We start from the raw sequence: 21,221 nt of genomic DNA on the forward strand, positions 1-21,221 counted from the left end.
GCGTTCTCCTTGGAGGCGAAGAGGTCGATCTCCGCTTTGCCAAAGGTTTTCCATAACCACTGAATCGTCAGCGGGTTGAGAGCCCATTCTACTGGGAGAATCTTGTCTCTGGATAGCATGTCTGCCCCCTGGTTCAGGGCGCCTGGCACATGCGCTGCTCTCAGCGAGCGCAATTTGTGCTGGGACCATAAAATGAGTCTCCTGGCCATTGAATGCATGGAGCTCGACCTGAGTCCACCCTGGCGATTTATGTACGACACTACCGTCATGTTGTCCGTTCGGACCAGGACGTGTTCGTTTTTTTAGATGTGGAAGCAGGGCTCTGAGAGCCAAAGCGACCGCTTTCATCTCCAGACAGTTTATGTGTAGGCGCTTCTCCAGGTTTGACCAAAAGCCGGAGACAGGCCTGCCCTCGTAAAGGGCCCCCCAACCTATTTTGGAGGCATCTGTCGTTATCATCTTTCTCCTTGTGTTCACACCCAGACTCACGCCTGACTAGTACCAGTCGGCGGCTTTCCAGTGCGTCAGGGCTTTTATAAAGCCGTGGTTCGCTCTGATTAAAAGGTGGCCCGAACGCCACGCGTGAGTAGGGACGCGGCTCTAGAGCCAGCGTTGAAGAGGGCCCAATGCAACAATCCTAGCTGGAGTACGGCCGATGCTGAAGCCATGAGACCGAGCATCCTCTGAAAGCGCTTGACGGGGGCGCGCGCGCCCACCCTGAATGATGTTGCAAGGCGCCGGATGGAGAGCGCGCGCTCTGAAGAGTGACGCGTTGTCATTTGCATCGAGTGTAGAACTATTCCCAGGAAAGAAATGCTCTGGCTGGGAGATAGTATGCTTTTTGCAAAATTGATTCTTATACCCAGGCATTTTAAATGGCTGATAATCCAAGATCTGTGTGTTATTAACTGACTCTCTGATTGTGCTAGGACCAGCCAATCGTCGAGATAATTCAGTATTCGCACTCCCTTTCGTCTCAAGGGGGGAAAGTGCTGCATCCATACATTTCGTGAATGTACGGGGAGCCAGGGACAGGCCGAACGGAAGTGCTGTGTACTGGTAAGACTGTCCCTTGAAAGCGAATCTCAGAAACGGCCTGTGATGAGGCGCTATTGGAATGTGAAAGTAAGCATCTTTCAGATCCACTGAGAGAAACCAATCTCCTGGGCGTACTTGCGCGAGGATATGCTTGGTTGTTAACATTCTGAACGAGTGAATCATTAGTGCTTTGTTCAGGTGTCTGAGATCTAGGATGGGGCGGAGACCGCCATCCTTTTTCGGGACGAGAAAATAGCGGCTGTAAAAACCTTCCTCGCTCATAGAGGGGGGAACAGTTTCCACAGCGCCCTTTTCTATTAGTTTGCGCACCTCGGTGCGTAGAACATGTGAACACTCCTTTCTCACTTTTGTCTCGACCACAGTTGTAAAACGTGGTGGTCTGCGAGCGAACTGGAGCGAGTATCCGTGCTTTACTATATTCAATACCCATTTCAGCATATCTGGAATGTTTTCCCATGCCGCTGCGTGTACAGATATGGGCTGAATACAGGCTAGGGGCGGGCCGCTGTGACGTAGGGACCCGGCCAGCGAATCGCCTGAGCTCGTAGCTCTCAGAGGAGCGGGCGCGCGCTGAGCAGCTGAGTGAATGGGCGTGTGTGTGATTACAACAGCGCGCGCTGTGTCTGTAAAACTCGCAGCCTGAGCTGGGGTTGTGTTTGACACTGTAAGGACAGTGTTTATAAGTGGGGGTGCATAAACAGTGGTAGGCACACTCGTCACTTTTATAATGTTTCCCGCTTTTACTGGGGGTGAATTTATAATTGTGTGAACAGTGCTTGTGTGTAGTGGTGCGTACATGACCGTAGGCACGTGATCTACATTCATGGGGCGCGAAGCCTGAGCTGGGAATGAATTTGGCACTGTTTTGACAGTATCTGGGAATGCACACTTTGTGGACATGTGAACCCTTAGTGACACAGGCAGAAAAAGACTCTTTTTGTGTTTTCTTTGCGTCGCCGTAAAAACGGCGTTTGTTTGCAGGTGAGCGAGCTCTTTGACTGGCCCATTGACTGCTGTATGGACATATCCAGCCGCCTGTAAGGGGACTGGGTAATGTTTGAGCTTTTGCAGAGAGAGTGGTCCGGCTTTTGCGAGACACGCACTCTCTCGTCTCATTCCTGTGGCTAGGACGGCTTTCGAGGCTCAGGGTTCAGCACAATCTTGGGCCGAGGACCCCGTCGCTCAGAAGCCGACTTGCGGTTGTGAGAGCGCGAGCGGCGTCGAGCGTCAGCCTGAGGCGCGGGCTGAGAGGCGGTGGGAGCTGTTCTAGCCCGCTGCGGCTGTGACGGTCTCTGTCTGCTCTGCGATGAGCTGGAGCGCTTGGGCAGGAAATGGCGCATAGCTTGTGAGCTTGTGAAGCGTTCTGGGCCTCAGTGAAGCGTTCGGCGAAACCCTTAACCGCCGGTCCAAACAGCCCGCTGGTGGAGATAAGCGCGTCGAGAAATGGCGCCTTATCCGCGTCCTTCATCTCCGTCAGAGTTAAGAACTGATGGCGCTTCGAGAACAGTCAAGTTAGCCATGGCGCGGCCAATAGACTGGGCGGTGGCCTTCGTGGCTCGCAGTGCTATATCAGTTGCGCTGCGTAGGTCCCTGAAGGCTTCGGGTTCGGGGCCAGACTCGTCCATAGAGCGGAGAAGCTTGGCTTGGAACACTTGAAGTACCGCCATTGAGTGAAGCGCTGATGCAGCTTGGCCGGCGGCGGCGTAGGCGCGACCGGCGAGAGCAGAAGTAGTGCGGCAGGGCTTCGAGGGGTGGGAAGCTTTGGCTTTCCATCCGGTGGTGGAGGGCAAGCAGAGATGATTGGCCACGGCCTCCTCGAGGGGCGGTGTTCCCTCGTAGCCTCTTTCCTTCGCGCCCTCCACAGAGGAGAGCGAAGAAGAAAAAGAAGGCTTTAGGCGCGCAGAGTGGGGGGCTTTCCACGACTTGGTGAGTTCGTTGTGAACTTCCGGGAAGAACGGAGAAGGCCTTTGCCGAGGGGCCTGCTGGCGCCCCTGCAGAAACCACTCATCCAGTCGGCTCCGGGTTGGTTCTTCGGGAGAAGACCAATCGAGCCCGAGGTCTTCCACGGCCTTAGAGAGGACACGGATAATCTCGGTATCAATGGTGGAGCCCCCGCTCGTGCTAGCTAGCGTCGACGGGGCGGGGTCGAGAGTGGAGCCCGGCCAGTCGTCCGATGCAGCGTCGATGGACAAGCTGTCATCCATTCTCCCATCGTCCTCGGACGCGCCGAAAGTCACAAGGGGAAGGCAAGAGCGGCGGTGAAGCACGCGGAGACTGGCTCGGCGTGACGTCACTGAGCTCAGGTGCTGGAAGCCTCTTTGAGCGGCGCTTTTTCTTAGTGCGCGGCTCAAACAGAGGGGTGGCGGCGATGGGCTCGCTCACGGCGAAAGCGGCGAGGCGAGCCCGCAGTGCGGAGAGACCCAGGTCATCACATTCCGGGCATCCGCCCTTGGTCAAAGCAGCTTCTGCGTGGTCCCGGCCCAGGCAGCGAGCGCAGATGATGTGACGATCCCCGTCCAGGAGAAGGTCTCTGCACGACGCGCAGGAAGGCATTTGAAACAACGCCTCAGAAAATTGCTCTTTTACAAGTGTCGCGGGGCGAACAGATGTAAAGATACTTGCGTGTGTGGCACGCCGGATGGCTCAGTAGGATGGCGTTCGAAGGCGGCTGAAGGTGCCGACGTCCTCGTAGCAATCCCGCTGGTATGCTTTTCGACGGTGGCGAAGGCTTCAATAATCCGGAGGATCCAGCGAAGAAGGTGTTCGCTGAAGGAGATTAAATCTAAAGAACTCTCATGACGGGGTGCCCAATAAATAGCTCTTGGCCACGCCCATCTTGGCGGGCTCTGACGCGCGCGGGCTCGAAGCGCGCTCATTGGTCGCGCATTCAGAGTCGCCCCGTCATTGGTTCGAGCAAGTTGCCGCAGCACAGCCAATGACCGAGCTTCCTTCGTTCATCGCTGTCAGCTGTGCAGCTTCAATGCGTTTTACATAAAGACTTCAATATTCTCGAGAAAAGGAGTTTTCCCCATAGCGTAAGCTACTTACGCAATAGGAGAGACCTCTCGAAAGGGAACTAAAATTAAGCCTTTAGTCGATTGATTTTCAGAAAAGTGTAAGCACTGTGGCTCTGCATCGCTATCAAAAAATATCTCTTTGTTTGTGTGTCACAACAACATTCAGCTTAACTAAAGGCACATGTTTGACCGGCCAGTGGCAGATGAAGGAGTAGTAATGAAACTTGTTTGAATTCCATTTGTTGAAATACACACTTTAAATATTTGTTGTCAAAAAGTGTGCTTACTCAATTTAAACTAATCTACTCATTTCTCTCAGAGGCCCAGAAGTTGCCCTATTATGCCAGTTACAGTCATGTGCGACTGATGATCCACACTCTGTGCACCAGTCACTACCTGGACATCTTCATCACCTTCATCATCTGTGTGAATGTTGTGACTATGTCACTGGAGCACTACAGCCAGCCTCATGTAAGATAAAATGCAGGTCTCATCCTCTAAATAATCTTTATTATTTTGATTTTTTTTCTAATATATTGTGTAGTTATCATTAAAGCGATCATTGCTGATTTGGCTTTACAGTATATTGTTTGCTTTGTTATTGCTATTGATTTCAGTGAGACATTTTTGTTCACAGTTTAGTAATGTCCCTGTCACCCTGGGAGTCCATTAATTTGAGAAAAACGCATACAGTATTTTTGCATAAACCATGTGACTTGCCTCAATTTTTGGGGCTTTACGCAAACATTCATAGAATACATGATATTGTTATATAGCTAATGCAAAAATGACTTTATGAACCTTAGGCGAAAGTCTTTTAATCATTCACACCTCTCTTGTTCTCTTCCTCTGTCTCTCTGGCTTCCTCTCCGTCTGTATGTTTCCTTCCCCCCCAGTCTCTGGAGATCACTCTCAAGTACTGTAATTATTTCTTCACCAGCACATTTGTGCTGGAGGCTGTCCTGAAGCTCATCGCGTTTGGCTTCCGACGTTTCTTCAAAGACAGGTATTCAGTTAATTCCCCTCCTCACCTTTTTATCTCCTCACATTTTCTCTCCTACGATTGCTAATTGATTTAATGAATTCATCAGATGTTGATTCCACCTGACCGAATCTTCTTATTTTGTTTTCTGGAGTCACTGGAGGGTGTGCTATTGGAAAAATGTTGCTTCTGTTGTTGCATTTATGACGCAGATAGAAATTAGATTAGCCCTGCGTGGTGTTAATAGGACAAAACGCACCTGACTACAGTGAGTGCGAGAGTGAACATGGTTATTTGTCTCGGGGGGTTTAATAAAATCTCTCTCCTGTGTTTGTTTACATAATAGAACTTCTATTTATCATTAGGCGGATTACAAGAGCGGTTCCTCTGGCTTGTCATAAACTAATACTGGCATGTATCAAGGTGCATTGAGAAAGCACAGAGTCTAAACATCCTGGCATGTTGTAGCTTTATTAGAATATATGGTATTGACCCATTTAAAAGAGTAAAAAAAACACAGGCTCACGCCGCAACACACTTTGTCTTTTTTATTCACGCATATTTGGGTCTGACACTAGAAAGCTTTCAACAAGCCATTATTTATTGCCGTAGCTCTCCATGCCTCTTAACTAGGTCACAATTACGGGCTGGATGGCAGAGGTGTGTGCACAGACAGGTGTGCCATGGCTGGTTCCTGCACCGCAGATGTGGGCAACTGTTATTTTTGCTGTAGGGTAAAAACGAGCCGTCCCTCATCCTGCATTAGTGAATGAGGTCACCTATGCTGGAGTGGGGCCTTAATTCTCCCTAATTGGGTATTATTAAGTGGTCCCCAGCAACAATTCATGGTCCCAAGCCAACTGTTTGACCAGACCGATCTTCAAATGTTACCAGAGTGAAATGAAACTAGACAGAAAGGTTGGATTCAGAGTGCATGAAAGTTGATATTTTGCATAATTAAGCAAATCTGTCCCCCGTGTATGTGTGCAGGTGGAACCAGCTGGATTTAGCTATAGTGCTGCTGTCAATCATGGGCATCATACTGGAGGAGATCGAGATCAGTGCAGCTCTGCCCATCAACCCCACCATCATACGCATTATGAGGGTCCTGCGCATCGCACGTGGTTAGTCGCGCAAACACAAGATGCTGAACACTGGTTAACACCACTCATCATAGCTGCTGATAGACATTTCAGCCCCCTTAAAAATGTCATTAAACTCTTAGCTACTTCTTAATATGTGATTTATGGGATGATCTTTCCTCATGCTTGCTGAATACAGAAGCTTTTTCTTCCACTCTGAATTCCCTTACCAGCAAGGATGGTCATGATGGTTGACAAATCCAACAACAGACTAGTTGATTAGTGAGGTCCATCTCTAGTTTTTTTTCCCTTTATATAGCCTGTACTTGAAAATATGAAATAAAAATGATTGTCACACACCACAGCTATTTATCTTAATTTTATCTGTATTTATTTATTTTTAGCCCTTTATCACTATTATTGATTGGCAAGTAGCGAGGGAACAGTGAATGATGGGGAGTGAAAATAGTAATGAGACTAATATGTTGCGAGCTGGATTTGAACTTGAGGGGATCAAATTCAAATCCAGCTCGCAACATATTAGTCTACATGAGAACCACAGCCCAACGTGTTTTATTGTGTCCCTTAATCTTTTACCTTAATAAATGGCAAAAATATTTTTATTTTGTCTACATTATTCTCCAGATCAGATCAAATTGCCTTATTTCCTTTCTCAGAGCGTGAAAACACAAATGAAACACAACACCTGTCTGAAACACAAATGAACTCACTTCATGTACAGAATATTCTTACGAAATATGGTTTAATTGCTTATCTCCAGTGCCAAATTCTATTTGTCTCCTCAAATCAGTTGTTTTCTCCCCCCATTTCCCTCTAATACCTGATCAGTGACCCATGTTTTGTCCTTAATAGACGATGAGTCTTACGTTTGCGTCGTTACCCAATACAAGCCTTAAAAATATCAACTCCATCATACCAAAATGGTATTTTGCACAGGTCAGTGATGCTATATTGAGGATTGATCTGTTTGTCTAGAGTTTAATCTGGTATTTAATCCTGCTGTTGTCCACAGCCATCACTGAGCCAGTGTGCCATCACTCTACATTTGCACAGAGAGAGGGCGTCAGTGTGAGGGTTTAATTTTAGCCCTGACCTTTTCCTTCTCTCCTCATTAGTCGTTTAGGCTTGAATTAAACCAAGGTGGGGGGGGGATCCTTGTCCGTTATCGGCCTTTTTGTTTTTCTTCTGAAATGATGAACGCATTGTAGACATGCACACACTTACTGAGCTGCATTGTTGAACTCTCTGTAACTCTCTCTCTCTCTCTCTCTCTCTCTCTCTTTCTCTCTCTCTCTCTCTCTCTCTCTCTCTCTCTCTGACAGTGTTAAAGCTGTTAAAGATGGCCACGGGAATGAGAGCGCTGCTGGATACGGTAGTCCAAGCCCTGCCACAGGTGATGATACCACTGCAATAGATGAAGCATTACATTGTTACCCCACCCCCTTTTTAGTCACATTTTGTCTTGAGAAGAGGAAGTTATCCAAGCTGTGTTGACAACAAGTACAGGCTGCTCATTGGCCCATGAAAATTGGTGACTCATGAACCACAAACTTGCTCAGGGCAGATAATAACCCAAAAGCAAGAATAAAGTACCTGCTTTTTGCGTGCATGCACACACACACACAAACACACATCTTATTCACACAACATAAAATCGCATTTAAAAAAGGAATGAATCAAATAAAAGTTGAGAATCTGGATAGAAAGATCCTTCTCCCATTACATAGAGCATAAATGAGTTTAAGGAATATTAAAAACATGTAAATATAACGTTTGAAAAAAGGAATAGTATGAAAAGAAAGCAGTTCACACAGACTCCATAAAGCAATCAGAACTCTTCCATAATCAAACACACAGAGTGTTGTTGTCGTCTAAGTGGTCACAGAGTGGTTACTGCTTCAGTGGAGAACTGCTGGCTAGACATCGCCAGGGTGGAGTAAAGCGTCTCTCCTCTGTGGATATCGATCCCTTGTTCATTACTGCTGGGCCCAATGTCTTATACCCATGGCATCTGTGAGGTAATTAACGCTGGAGCTGATTAAAGAGCTACTCAGGCACACATTCCTACCACACAGTGCTTATTTAGTACATCTTTCCACAAACTTCTGTGCATTCCTTTAGGACTCTCTTAGAGATACTGCTCATTCCGCACAAGTTTCAAATTGACTTTCATTTATCTCATATCCTCATATTGATTTAGTTTTGCAGTGGACAGTCAGTACGATTTTTTAAATGTTTTTTTTTTCTTATGAAATCTCTTTTGCTCACCAAGGCTGCATTTATTTGATCAAAAATACAGTAAAACAATAAAATTGTGAAATATAATTATAATTTAAAAGTCATATACAAACTGTTTTCTATTTGAATATATTTTAAAATGTACTTTATTCCTGTGATGGTAAAACTGATTTTTCAGCATCATTACTCCAGTCTTCAGTGTCACATGATCCTTCAGAAATCATTCTAATATGTTGATTTGGTGCTCAAGAAACGTGTATTATTATCAATATTGAAAACAGTTGTGCTGCTTAATATTTTTGTGGAAACTAATCATTTTTTCAGGATTCTTTGATTAATAGAAAGTTCAAAACAACAGCATTTATTTATAAAAAGAAATCCTTTAATGTAAATCCTTTAAAGAAATTATAAATGTCTTTACTGTTACTTTTGATCAATTGAATGATTCCTTGGTGAATAAAAGTCTTATTGACGTAGTATCATTGTATTCTTTGAAGCACCTTGGAGTACCTATGGTGCATGAATATAGTAATCATTTAGTAACACAATGTATATCAAATGGTGTGGATTTAACATCTGTGTGAAACCAGTGCTTGTTTCTAAGCTACCTAACCAATATGTTGTGCTTTATAGTGAAAAGCCTTGAAGATGCCTACTGTACCTAGATGACATGTTTGGTAATCATATGCGCATTCTATAATGAAACACAGCTAGAGATGCTCACTTTAGGAACAAACTGAAGAATGAAGCAGTTTTGCTGCTATTGTGCACACATCCTGATTCTGTTAAGTCATAATGTTTCCCTTTGACGTCTTGAAGCCAAAAGGACTTTGTCATTTTGTAGCATTGGTTTGATAGTCCATTACTTCCCATTAAATGGTAATAAAGCTCAGCTGTTGTTTCATCATACCCGCTGGCACGCCACATAAAACAGCACAGCCATCCAAATCGTGTAACTATACAAATTACAATAATGTGATGTAAGCTGATTGTTTCATTCACCATTTTACATGTTTATAGCTCTCTCTCACACGGTTTTCATAATGACCAGCTCTTTAGGCTAGCTGTTAGCACTTGTGCCATATTCTTTATCACCTTTGGTGTTGTCTCATCTCTTTGTTTTTGTTTTGAGTTGCCTGTTCAGCAGTGGACACACCCTGAACTCCAATGCTAATATTCTTGACAGGCTTGTGTGCAGTGTTGTGTGTAACGCGCTACTACTGAAAAATTGGTAACGAAACGTAGTTCATTTTTCAATTCTGCACAACGTTACTTTTCCCAGAGACAGATTTGATAGCGACACTGTCTCCTCAGCTGAGCGCTTGCAATAGTCACAAGCTCCACACGGTACGTGACAGAGGCTGGTAGCAGAGCAATCAATTCTGTGAATTACACTGAGCAAACCAAGAGTAATACTACCCACCGGATGAAGAAGGGTTGGCTCTCCACAGAACATAAAATATTCATTTTATTGTATTTTTCGCGTTCGCATTTATGAGGAAAGAAATGTTATGGACATTGGACGTGACCGCTCTGAAAGCGGCACTAAAAGACTGCTTTAAAACTTTCACAGAGACCTCAAACAGGCATTTAAAACATCAAACATTAAGGATTGGCATATCAAGCAAAATAATATTCGACAATTGCTCGAAAATCTTACCTCTCCCCCCACATGCTTTACCGTAAGACGGCGTTCGCTCAAATCCCGCTCCGACATTAAACTTATCTGTATAGGCCTACGTGTTGTACCCCATATAGTCATTAAACAAAACAATTTAGTTTCATATTTATGTTTAAGTAAAATAATTTAGTTTTTAACTACATCTATGTTGATTATATGAAAAGTGAAAAGCATGAGTAAGATCATAAGATGCGCAATCGGGAGACAAATGGAGTGGGCAGACATGATTTTGACCACTTCATTAATTTTGTTTTTGTAGAAAGCCTTTCTTTAAAGTGAATTTAGTTTTGTATCTTAATTTTAATCAATGTTACATCAACCAATTGTCTGTATTTAATAAATAAGAAGTAAATATAGCAGGCAATATAATCAGGACTTCTCAGGAGCTCCGTGCCGGCGCGTGAACTGGAGCGCGTCTCATAAATGAACCGAAACTCAGAGTATAAGCTACTTGCCTCAAAGATCTGAGAAATATATAGAAAGCTTGAAATGTGTACTTTAAAACAAAACTATTCAAAACGAAAGAAAACAGACTACTATCTGCTTATGTAATCCGTATGAAATGTGCATTTCTCCCTGGCGCGTTCACTACTGCGAAGATCACGAGTTAGCATCGTCAACTTTATCTTTGCAGCCAACACTGACAAAGAAAACACTTGTTTATTAATAAACAATTGAAATGTCTCCTTGCTATATTTGACATATTCATAATCATTACTTCTGCCGGTTCTTTGTGACATTTTTCATGAAAACGTCACCACCGCTCAATAGTTAATATTGTTCTTTGGTGTTCAGTCTATACAGGTTTTTCAAATGTTATTTAAATAAAAAATAAAAAAAATTCTATATAAAAATTTCTTAGTAGAATTTTATGTTGGCCTACACATTTAGGAACAGATATTGGGTTCTGCCCAAAGTCAAGCAACGTAAAAGTAACGTAAAAGTAACGAGTAACGTAAAAAGTTACTTTCCAAAGGGGGTACCTAAGTAACGGATTACTTTTTTAAGAAGTAACAAGTAACAAGCAAACACTACTTTTTAAAAGTAACTTCCCCAACACTGCTTGTGTGTTAGCATTAGCGTAGCTAATATGAAGCTTCATGTGCTTTGGCCACATTAGTACACAGGCCATTTCCTGAATTAAAAAGTTAATTCTGTTCCCATAGCTGTACCTTTGACATGACCACTGGTACCATCCATCATTTATGAGCTTTTTGTTAAATGACAAATTTGTTCTGCTTAATTTTGCTGCAGGGAAACAGCTACAGCAGTCTCTTAGACTATGACTACAGAGAGACTCAGAGATATTAAAATGTACATTACATTGCTTTTTTGTTATTGTTATGTCTATTCCAGACACTTCATCCATCTGTACTAAACCTCAGGGTCATTTTTTGTCTAAGAAACATTGCAAAAATCATTTTCTTAATATTTTTTCCAAGCCAAAATATATGGACATTCTTATATCATATATTTACTTAAGCAGCAAAATTGCATAACATAATGAGAGAATGTGTATTGAAATATATATATTTTTCTTACCCCATTGGTAAATATTTAGTTTTAGCTTTAAGCATAAATATAGCAAAGTTTAGTAAGGTTTAAACATTTAACATGGGGAAAATGCCCTTTTTAAGGCGCTGTGGGATTACAGTGGTTTTTAGTAGGTGTTGTAATTCATCATCTTTAAGCTATTAAAATAAATTTTTATGAATATATATGAGATATTTATTGAAAATCTACAAACTTTTGTGCACTAATTTTTGTTCTACTTCAGCTTAATCCAGACTGTTGTACTGTTCTTGGATTCTGTATGATAATTGTTATTTGCTTTGGGTAGAATTATCTGCTAAATGATTCAGTGTAAAGTAAATGTAAAATGCTGTGCTTCCCTGTATATTGTGTTAAGGGTGAGTGCATGTGTGCTGGTTTCAGTCTTGATTGGTGTGTTTCAGGTGGGGAACCTTGGCCTCCTCTTCATGCTGCTGTTCTTCATTTATGCTGCACTGGGGGTGGAATTGTTTGGAGAGCTGGGTAAACAAATACTATTCCTCTTTAACTCGTATCCTCACTGACTTTCTTGTGGTTCTTCTGAGTTCAAAGCTGAATTTGGCAGGACTGCATAAGTTACATTGAGACAAAGCTTTTAGGTGAAAAGAAACATTCACAATTGTATGCAAAAATATGAGTGTTTCAAGAGAGCAAACTTTTTCTATGTCTCTATCTGTTTCCCTCAGTGTGCAACCAGGACTACCCATGTGAGGGCATGAGTCGTCACGCCACCTTTGAGAACTTCGGCATGGCGTTCCTCACCCTCTTTCAGGTTTCCACTGGTGATAACTGGAACGGCATAATGAAGGTACAGCAGAACAAAGAGCCATAGTACCATGAGCATCCCTTTGTTATAAAAAGAGGTGGGGAAAATTAGAAGAAAAAAAACTTTTGTAAACTTTGAAGTTGTCATATTTTTTAAATGTTTTTAAAAGAAGTCTTATGCTCACCAAGACTGCATGTATGTGATCAAAAAAAGTGAAATATTATTACAATTTAAAATAGCTGTTTTTTAATATATATATATATATATATATATATATATATATATATATATATATATATATATATATTCCTGTGATGGTAAAGCTGAATTTTCAGCATCATTACTCGAGTATTCAGTGTCACAAGATCCTTCAGAAATCATTCTAATATGCTGTTTTTGCTGATACGTTTCTTTTCTCAAAGTTGGGCTTAATATTATTGTGGAAACCATTTTTTTTTCAGGATTGTTTGATGAATAGAAAGTTCAAAAGAACAGTATTATATAGAAATATTTTGTAATATTATAAATGTTAACTGTCTCTTTTGATCAGTTTGATGTGTCATTGCCTTATAAAAGTATTAATTTCTTAAAAATCAAAAAAAATCTTACAGAACCCAAACTTTTGAACAGAAGTGTAGGTACACTGACAACCAGAAATTGCTAATTTAATTTGATATCTTCATCCATACATCTGCCACTGTTGTCCCTGTGATTTTGTGGATTAGTGGATAAATGCAGGGATCAGCAGTACCAAACCAAACATGATTTAGATTTGAATATAAGATGTTCAAGACCATTATAAATAGACCCTAATTGTATTATGTTTATACTGTACCAGCAACAGGAATACATTTCTTTGTATATTATTTTATGATTACATCCTGGAAAAACAACTTGCAAGTAGAATCGACAAGAGAACATTGCTGTTGTCACTTTCTGGGACTGAAGAGAAGGGGCACTCAGAAAAATATTTAAAAATAACAAATTCCAATGCTGGATCTGAATTCATTATAACACACAAAACAAGACTGAATGAAATGAGAACTTGCGTCTTCTGCTTTAGGTTCACTGTCATTACATGAAATGATTGGAACTAAATCAGCTCTGGCAAAGTGCCCTTAAAAGTGTGCTTAAAAGTACCCATTTAAGTGCAGAGTGCTCGACAGAAGAAGCTGACAGATTGCTTGTGGATGATATGACCAGCAATTCAGAAACACATTCACAATCAAGACGCTTTTGGTTTCTAACAGGGCTGTCTCTGGTGGGGTGAAAGGTGGTGACAATAGGGGCCAACTAAAACCAGTAGTTATGCTATATATTCCCCTACTTTTATGAATCACTATAGTATATATTACAGTGTCAGCTTGTATGCCCGAGAGTTTAATGAAAACAACATAAACATTCACTTTAGTAAAAGAAGTTTTCCAAATATCTCCTCTGTCCTTTCTCTCCACTCCATAAAAATTGTTTAGTCCGATGGTTATTAATTATAGCAAAGGGACCCAATTTCTTGACTTTTGTTTTTATTTTATTAGTTTGTCTTGAATGATTGCTTGATCAACTTTGTATATAAATTTATATAAAATGGCTAAAAGCAATTTTTAGGTTACATGGCACCAGATGTGGGCCTCCATGTCTATGTCTTATACCATATATGATATGAGTGGAGGGCAGTGGGGGCCCAGAATTCACTAGCTACGGCCCTGGTTTCTAATGCATCGCCGCAGTAAAGAATCCAGCATAGGTTGTTATGAAAAGTGAGGTAGTGGCTTATACATCTTCAGCGTCACAATCTGCTCTCACCACTTTTCCGCACTTTTCTTGATCCCCTTTTGGTTTGTACATTATTTCATTATAGCCTCATTCATCATTGTTTCTCTCTCGTGCTCTCTGTGTCTTTCTCGTCTCTAATACACTTGTCTTTGAGGAATGAATTCTTGTCTTCCTGTGTAAAGAGAACCTGCCGCCTTTCATCTGCTCTCCCTCTAACCTGCCGTTTATATGGTAGATATATGATGGAGGAACTACCAGCTCAGCATATTCAGCGCAGTAGTAAAGCACACCTGAATAAATGAGAACACATTGGAACGATATTGATGCATAGCACCCCACACACACCAGAGTGTGTTTTTGATGGAGGGTGACAGTTCCACCCATTAGGCACACACACAATCAGTTTTACGGTTGATGGAGGCTTGCAGTGGTTTCCTGGCAGCTAGAGCACAATAATCAGAGCTTTAAATTACAACCTGAGTTCCTACATACCTGCAGAGAAGCCATCACCTCCCCGAACCCAAACCGCATGCATGATTGGCCAAGCAAAATTACTGCGAAGGACTCTGTTACTGCAGCTTTGATAGAAAGAAGTAGAGAGAGTTTGTTACATCAGAATAAATAAAAATGAAACTGGCAGTATGGGGTTTGTTCCTATAGCTCATGCTACATGCAGCACCAAGTGTTGGTTATCAGCAATCTGTAGGAGATCGAAGCCATGATCAATTTAAATGAAATAAAAGCAAATATTTAGTGCTCATTGTTTGATTGATGTAATCTAATATAATTTGTTCATTAATTAATTAATTAGTTTAGTGCACAACCCTATTGAAACAAAGTTATTGACATTTCAGATCTACTGCCACTGACATGGTTTTAAAGCTATTTCTTATCCTTTTTTGGCCTTCAAATGTCTTGAAATGCACACATCAGAGAAATAAAAAATTTGAACCCCCTGACAACCTTAAATTTAGGACCTCTTTGATAATACGGCCCTGTGTTAGGAATAAGATCAATAATGAATGTGTATATATTGTGAATGAATTTAATAAACTTAGTTAGGCTACCTAGCTTTCCAAGTAGCTTTCAGTAAATTAATGCTTCTGAGAAAATTATTCATAAATCAACCTATCAGTTGACCCTATGTTTACTTTCTTCACTGACATAAGGAAAATAATCAGCTGCATGACGTGTTTTTAAAGTTATTGTTATCCAATTTTTTGGGATATGTAGATCAGAGAAATAAGAATTTTCTCGAACCACCCTAACTAGCCTACCTCACATCCAGGACCTCAGTAATTATAAAACCCTGCCATCTGCATTTTAATGAAACTAGTTAATAGTGAGCATTAGACACAAAACTAAAGTGTTAAGTTTTTTAGTCATAACCTCATTGGGGGCTGAGCCACAGACTGATTCATGTTCCATACTGGTCACACAAATTTCAGTTCAGTTAGAACCAGATGCATATTTGTATTGATGATTGTAATTTGATTATTTTATATCCAATTGTTGATATTTGTGTTTTGAAAAAGTTTTTGATTGATGTTTGACTCCTAACCAATTTTCTACATTAAAAATTGTCTTTTTATTTGGGCTAGTAAAATCCATTTCGGGCTACCAAAATCTGAAGAGTGCCTGCCCGAAGGGCTACCAGCGATTTTCAAATTTTGCAAGCCCTGGTTTAAATATCTTTATGGTAACTCTCTCTTCATTCCTGTAGGACACTCTTCGAGAATGCCCGCAGGGTGAATACACCTGTAATCCCAGCCTGCAGTTCATCTCTCCTATGTACTTTGTAAGCTTTGTGCTCACGGCCCAGTTTGTGCTCATCAATGTGGTTGTGGCGGTACTGATGAAACACCTGGATGACTCTAACAAAGAAGCCCAGGAGGAGGCAGAGATGGATGCAGAGATAGAGATGGAGCTGGCCCAGGGAGCGCTCTGCTGCATCTTAGGAGGGGTGGCTGGAGCCGATAAGAGCGGTGGGGGGCATCAGGGGGCTGGTCCCAGCTCTACTGCTCTTCCTTACTCCCACGAGCCCAACACCGGCAGGAAGCACAACTCACCGGCCCAGGTAGGACACACAGCGCTGGCAGGGAATGGATAGATGGACTGATAAACAGATTATTGATGGAGGAATGCTTTCATGAATATTATGATTCGGTTTGATGGATGGATGAATAAATAGGGTAAGTGTACCTGTTAAGCCCACCAAAATCTAAGTCTAGGTTTTTTTCATAGATATTGACATGGTTTATAAGAAAAATAATTTGTTAAAATGCAAGATACATCTCTCATTTGAAAATGTATTAATTAATTGCTGTACATTTTTGAATATAAAATTAAGATATTTTAGGAATTAAGTCAGAAGTCTGGCATGGGCTTAATTGGTACTTAAGCACATGTGTTCCAAATAAGCCCACATCATCATCGATTCACAAAATATAAAAATTAATTGATTTTAAAGAAGTAAGTTCCTTTTGCTAATGTTTGATTAGAGCCCTGGGTGGGATGGGTAGGTATTAGTGGCCGGTGGTCTGGAGCCTTAGGCCGTGTGTCCACCAAAGTGTTTTTTCACGCAGCTGGCGTAAAATTCCAATTGTTTTCAATGGGAGCGCCGCGTTTTTTAAACGCCATGAGCGTAACGAGGGCGCTGAGCGTTTTTTTCATGCTGAAGCACTGAGCGCCTGCAGTTTTTTATTGAGTTGAAGAATGTTCAACTTTGGGTGTTCAACACTGTCACTTTTTACACAGCCGTCCAATCACAGTGGAGGAGGGGTGGGACAAATACTACACTGACCAACTATCACAACATTCTTTCTGTACAACGACGTCAAGCAGCAGAGCTAATCGAACAAAATGGATGGAAACATTTTTTTAGTATGAACAAATTATCTGCGAAATCAGTTACAAGTAAACTGTGCTGCGGATATTCTGTATCATAGCAACGAATCGTCTCAACTGAAAAAACGCTGCGCTGCCAAAACACTCTCAAGCACCCACTGCTAGGCGTTTTCAGCAGAGCGTCTAGCGTTTTCAGCTGGCTAAAAACGCTTAGGTGGACACACGGCCTTAAGTCGGCTTGACTCGAGTTGTAGCCGGAGTCAAGCTGGAAGTTTGACCGGGTGTATCACGTGAGCCAAGCCGAGTTGGGGCTCCATACTCTGGGCTTAGGGGGACCTCCTAGTGGGCACCCCACACCGGGAGTCTGGAGCCTTAAGTTGGCTTGGCTCCCGAGTTATGCCTGGTTAAAGTGGAAGTTTGACCGGGTGTGTCCCAGGAAGGAAGCCGAGTTTGGGCCCCAGACTCTGGGGTCAGACTCCCCCCACCCCCCCATGCCTGGAGTATGGAGCCTTAAGTCGGCTTGGATCAAAGTCGATGCCCGATCAAAGTTCCACAGGAAGTGACCATGTCTCGGGAAGAAAGCCGAGTTAGGGCTCAATACTCCTGGCATAGGGGGCTCACTGGGTGACCCCTCTATGACCGGAGTCCGGAGCCCCAACACGGCTTCTGTCCCGAGTTTTGCCCGGTCAAAGCTGGACAGGAAATGGCGGTATCTTGGAGCCGGACGGTCCCAGGAGCTCAGGGCTGTGGGGAATGTAGGGTCCCTCTGGAAACTCTCCATACCTGGAATCTCAAGCCTTAACTCGGCTGTACATAAGGGACTTTAGAATAAAAACAGCGTTTATCTCATTTGAATGAATGTGTGTAATTTGTAGGCCTATCTAAATATAGTTGTGAATTAAGGTAGTAAGTAAGGTAAGGTTAAGGTTAGTAAGGTAAAAGCACACAAAGAAATGTTATCATTAAACTTTCAGAAAAAGCAAAGTTTGCAATTGGAGGGATTCCTCATTAAAACACATAAGGTGGGCTTAAATGGTTCCACAGTGAGTAATGGTGAATGTTTTCCTTTAAAAATGTACAAAAATGTGTTTAAAAATACATGCATGGAGCTCAAATATACTGTGGACTAAGTATCATAGTAATTTTCATTGTGCCCACATTGAGAAAAAAAGTTTTTTTCATTCAAGGTTAGCTTGTGTTGGCTAAAGTTTGCATGCGTTTTGTGGCACTGTACCATTTAAGCCCATCTTTACAAAAAGTGAATTTATGAAAATAATCTTCTCAACAAAACAATTTATGATGTATTTATTTGGGAATTAATGTAAAATGAATCACAAAACATTTATTGTTTGCAGTTCACATGCTTAATACTTTGTCAGTCTAGCCTTTCTGTGAGGCTAATGGTTTGACCTAGAGATTAACTTTGAACTCCAAGCTAAACTCGTCTTTCCATTTAAAGGAAAATTATATAAAATGATAAAGTACTATTTGTTCATACACAAAAAACAATACATTTATCTCTTATTTGACATAATATTAAATGTAGTTACCAAAGAAATGGCAGAAATATATTGATTTCTGAAGGGTCCCGAAACACCAGTTGTGGGGTGACTTTGTGTGAGGTCTCCTGATACAGCACATGGGTGGGGATAACTCAACATTGCCAAATGTGATTGGTATGCAATACAAAATGCCAGGGAAGTAAAAAATCACTGGATTGGGTAAAATAATGAGCAGTATAAAATATTATTTTCTCTTTTTTTAATTTGACTTCAGTTGAAAGTGAGCTTAATGGGTACATTTACTCGAAATAGATTTGGTCATGGAGCAAGGGATTGATGAATTAATGATTTGGGTGAAAGGAAGAACAGATAGATTGTCACTGTGATAATAAATGGATGAATAATTAAATGATGGATGCATAAACGGATAGATTGTAGATGGAGGAATGTATTGATTAAGAAAATGTTTGACTGAATGGATGTTCACAGTGATGGATGTTGGAGGTGTGATTGATGATTGGATTGATAAAGAGATTGATTGACTGATTGTTAATGGAAGAATGAATTGGTGAATATTGGTTGGATGAATTCTTGTATGAATGTATGTAGCGAATTATTTGAAATCACGGTCATGACGTGCATCACAATATGGTTATAATTATGCTGCAAGTTAAATCACAAAATGGAAATTCAAAACATTGATAGGGGTTGTATATTTTATATATATATATTGTATGCATTTTATATAACAATGTAAAACTCTTTGTGGTCACGTCTGATAAATTGAATGCACCCTTGCTGAATAATAATTTAAAAAAAAATTGTACTGAATACGTATATAATTACTAGGTAAATAATTACTGTTCAAAAGTTTGGGATCGGTACGATTTTAGTTTTTTTAGTTTTTATTCAGCTGTTAAATTGATCAGAGGTGACAGAAAAGGCAATTATATTGTTACATACAATTAAATGTTTCCATTTCAACTAAATGCTGTCATTTTGAACTTTCTATTCATCAAAGAATCCTAAAAATAACGTATCAAAAATATTAAGCAGTACAATTGTTTTCAACATTAATAATAATAATAAGGGTTTCTGCGAGTCTTAAAAGTCTTAATTCACCCTTACACAAGGCGATAAGTGTTCTTAAGGCCATAAATCAGAGCAAAGACTTAAATACATGAAGTCATAGCATTAAATGTCATAGCATGCATTGCAAAAAAAATTATATCTTCCTCAGTATTTTTGTCCTGTTTTCCACAAATACAAATACTTGAGATGCAAATGTAAAATACTTTTTTTTGAAAAATGTAACAAAATTAAGTGAGTTTATGCTTAAAGCAAGAACAAATATCATCAATTAGTAATTAAAACTTCCCTTTGAATTAAGTTTCTGAGTCCATTGACAAATATTTGTTCTTGTTTTAATCATTAATAATAATAATCATTTTGATCAATTTCACAGAAAACAAGACTTCATATTTTGTCATTTCCAGTAAATGCATCTTGATTTAGGAATCTTTAGAAATTTGCACTGGAAAACAATACAAAAATACTGAGGAAGAACATCTCTTTTTTGCTGTGTGATCAGAACGTACAGGAAAAGTTATTTCCATATTCTAGTGTTTGGGAGCAGAGCGAATCAAGCTTTTTTTTTGTAGAATGACATAAAAAGTAACAGATCTGTTGAATGTTATATTTTCAAACTCTGAAGTCTTGCTTATACAATTCATTGTTTTCCCCCTATAGTATTATATGGATAATACTACATACTTGGTCTTGAAAAGGTCTTAAATTTACCTTCATAAAACCTGCAGAAACCCTGCTTGAGCATCTTGAGCAATCAGCACATAATAATGATTTCTGAAGAAAAATGTGACACTGAAGACTGGAGTAATGATACTGAAGATCTGCTTTACCATCACAGACAGGAATAAATTATATATTAAAATAGAAAACGGTTCATTTAAATTGTAATTATATTTCACAATATTAATGATTTACTTTATTTTTGATCAAATAAATGCAGCCTTGGTGAGCAAAAGAAACTCTTTCAAAAACAAATGTTTAAATGGTAGAGTATGCTTCAAAGACCTGAATAAATTTGCATTGACAAAATTTCACTTGCCATTTAGAAAATCTACTGACATGCAAAAATGCATATTTTTTTCCACTTCTTTTCCATTTTCATATCTCAAGCATAGTCTGATGTATATGATGTACACAATATATATGCTCAAGTGACCAAAATGATCTTTTTAGCTTACCCACTCTTCTCCCCAGTAGCAGAATCTTTAGTGATTGACACATTTCTACTATCATGTGATATATACAGTTACAGTACCATAATAAGTAGCCATGGGTAGATTAATGGATGGATAAATAAATGATTTCTGGTTGTTCTGTACAAGTTTGCGTACTGTCTGTAGTGTTTTGTAACAATCATTTGCCTTTATGCATGGAAAAATGTTAGCGCCCTTTGTTTATGAAGTATGATTTGTGTCTGCTAAAAAGGGCAAAAGAGGCATAATGAGGGGGAAGGAGAAGCCACAGAATGCGATGTTTTCATTATAGATCCTCAGGACTCGCCCTAGCTTGGGTCCTGTCGCCATGGCAACACGTTGTGTCAGTCTGCATATGTCTCTTAGATATGTAAACTACAATTACTCACCTTTTGTAGTTAAGTTAAGGATCAAATGATT

The 21,221-nt window shown here is 40.6% G+C and overlaps 1 protein-coding gene across 5 annotated transcripts in view; it reads left to right on the forward strand.

Annotated features, from left to right (window-relative positions):
- Positions 1-21,221, forward strand: part of cacna1ia (calcium voltage-gated channel subunit alpha1 Ia) — a 142,411-nt gene that overhangs the window by 96,596 nt on the left and 24,594 nt on the right. For all 5 annotated transcript variants that reach the window (XM_077212522.1, XM_077212524.1, XM_077212523.1 and 2 more), the window contains 7 exons: positions 4,396-4,547; positions 4,973-5,082; positions 6,049-6,182; positions 7,484-7,554; positions 12,036-12,114; positions 12,318-12,439; positions 15,894-16,247. In XM_077212522.1, the coding sequence (XP_077068637.1) occupies positions 4,396-4,547; positions 4,973-5,082; positions 6,049-6,182; positions 7,484-7,554; positions 12,036-12,114; positions 12,318-12,439; positions 15,894-16,247 (1,022 nt within the window). The remainder of the gene's footprint in view (positions 1-4,395; positions 4,548-4,972; positions 5,083-6,048; positions 6,183-7,483; positions 7,555-12,035; positions 12,115-12,317; positions 12,440-15,893; positions 16,248-21,221) is intronic.

This window comes from Siphateles boraxobius, unplaced genomic scaffold, assembly GCF_051911475.1.
Source record: "Siphateles boraxobius isolate OS27281-9 unplaced genomic scaffold, OSU_SipBor_1 66, whole genome shotgun sequence".
Classification (NCBI taxonomy): domain Eukaryota; kingdom Metazoa; phylum Chordata; class Actinopteri; order Cypriniformes; family Leuciscidae; genus Siphateles; species Siphateles boraxobius.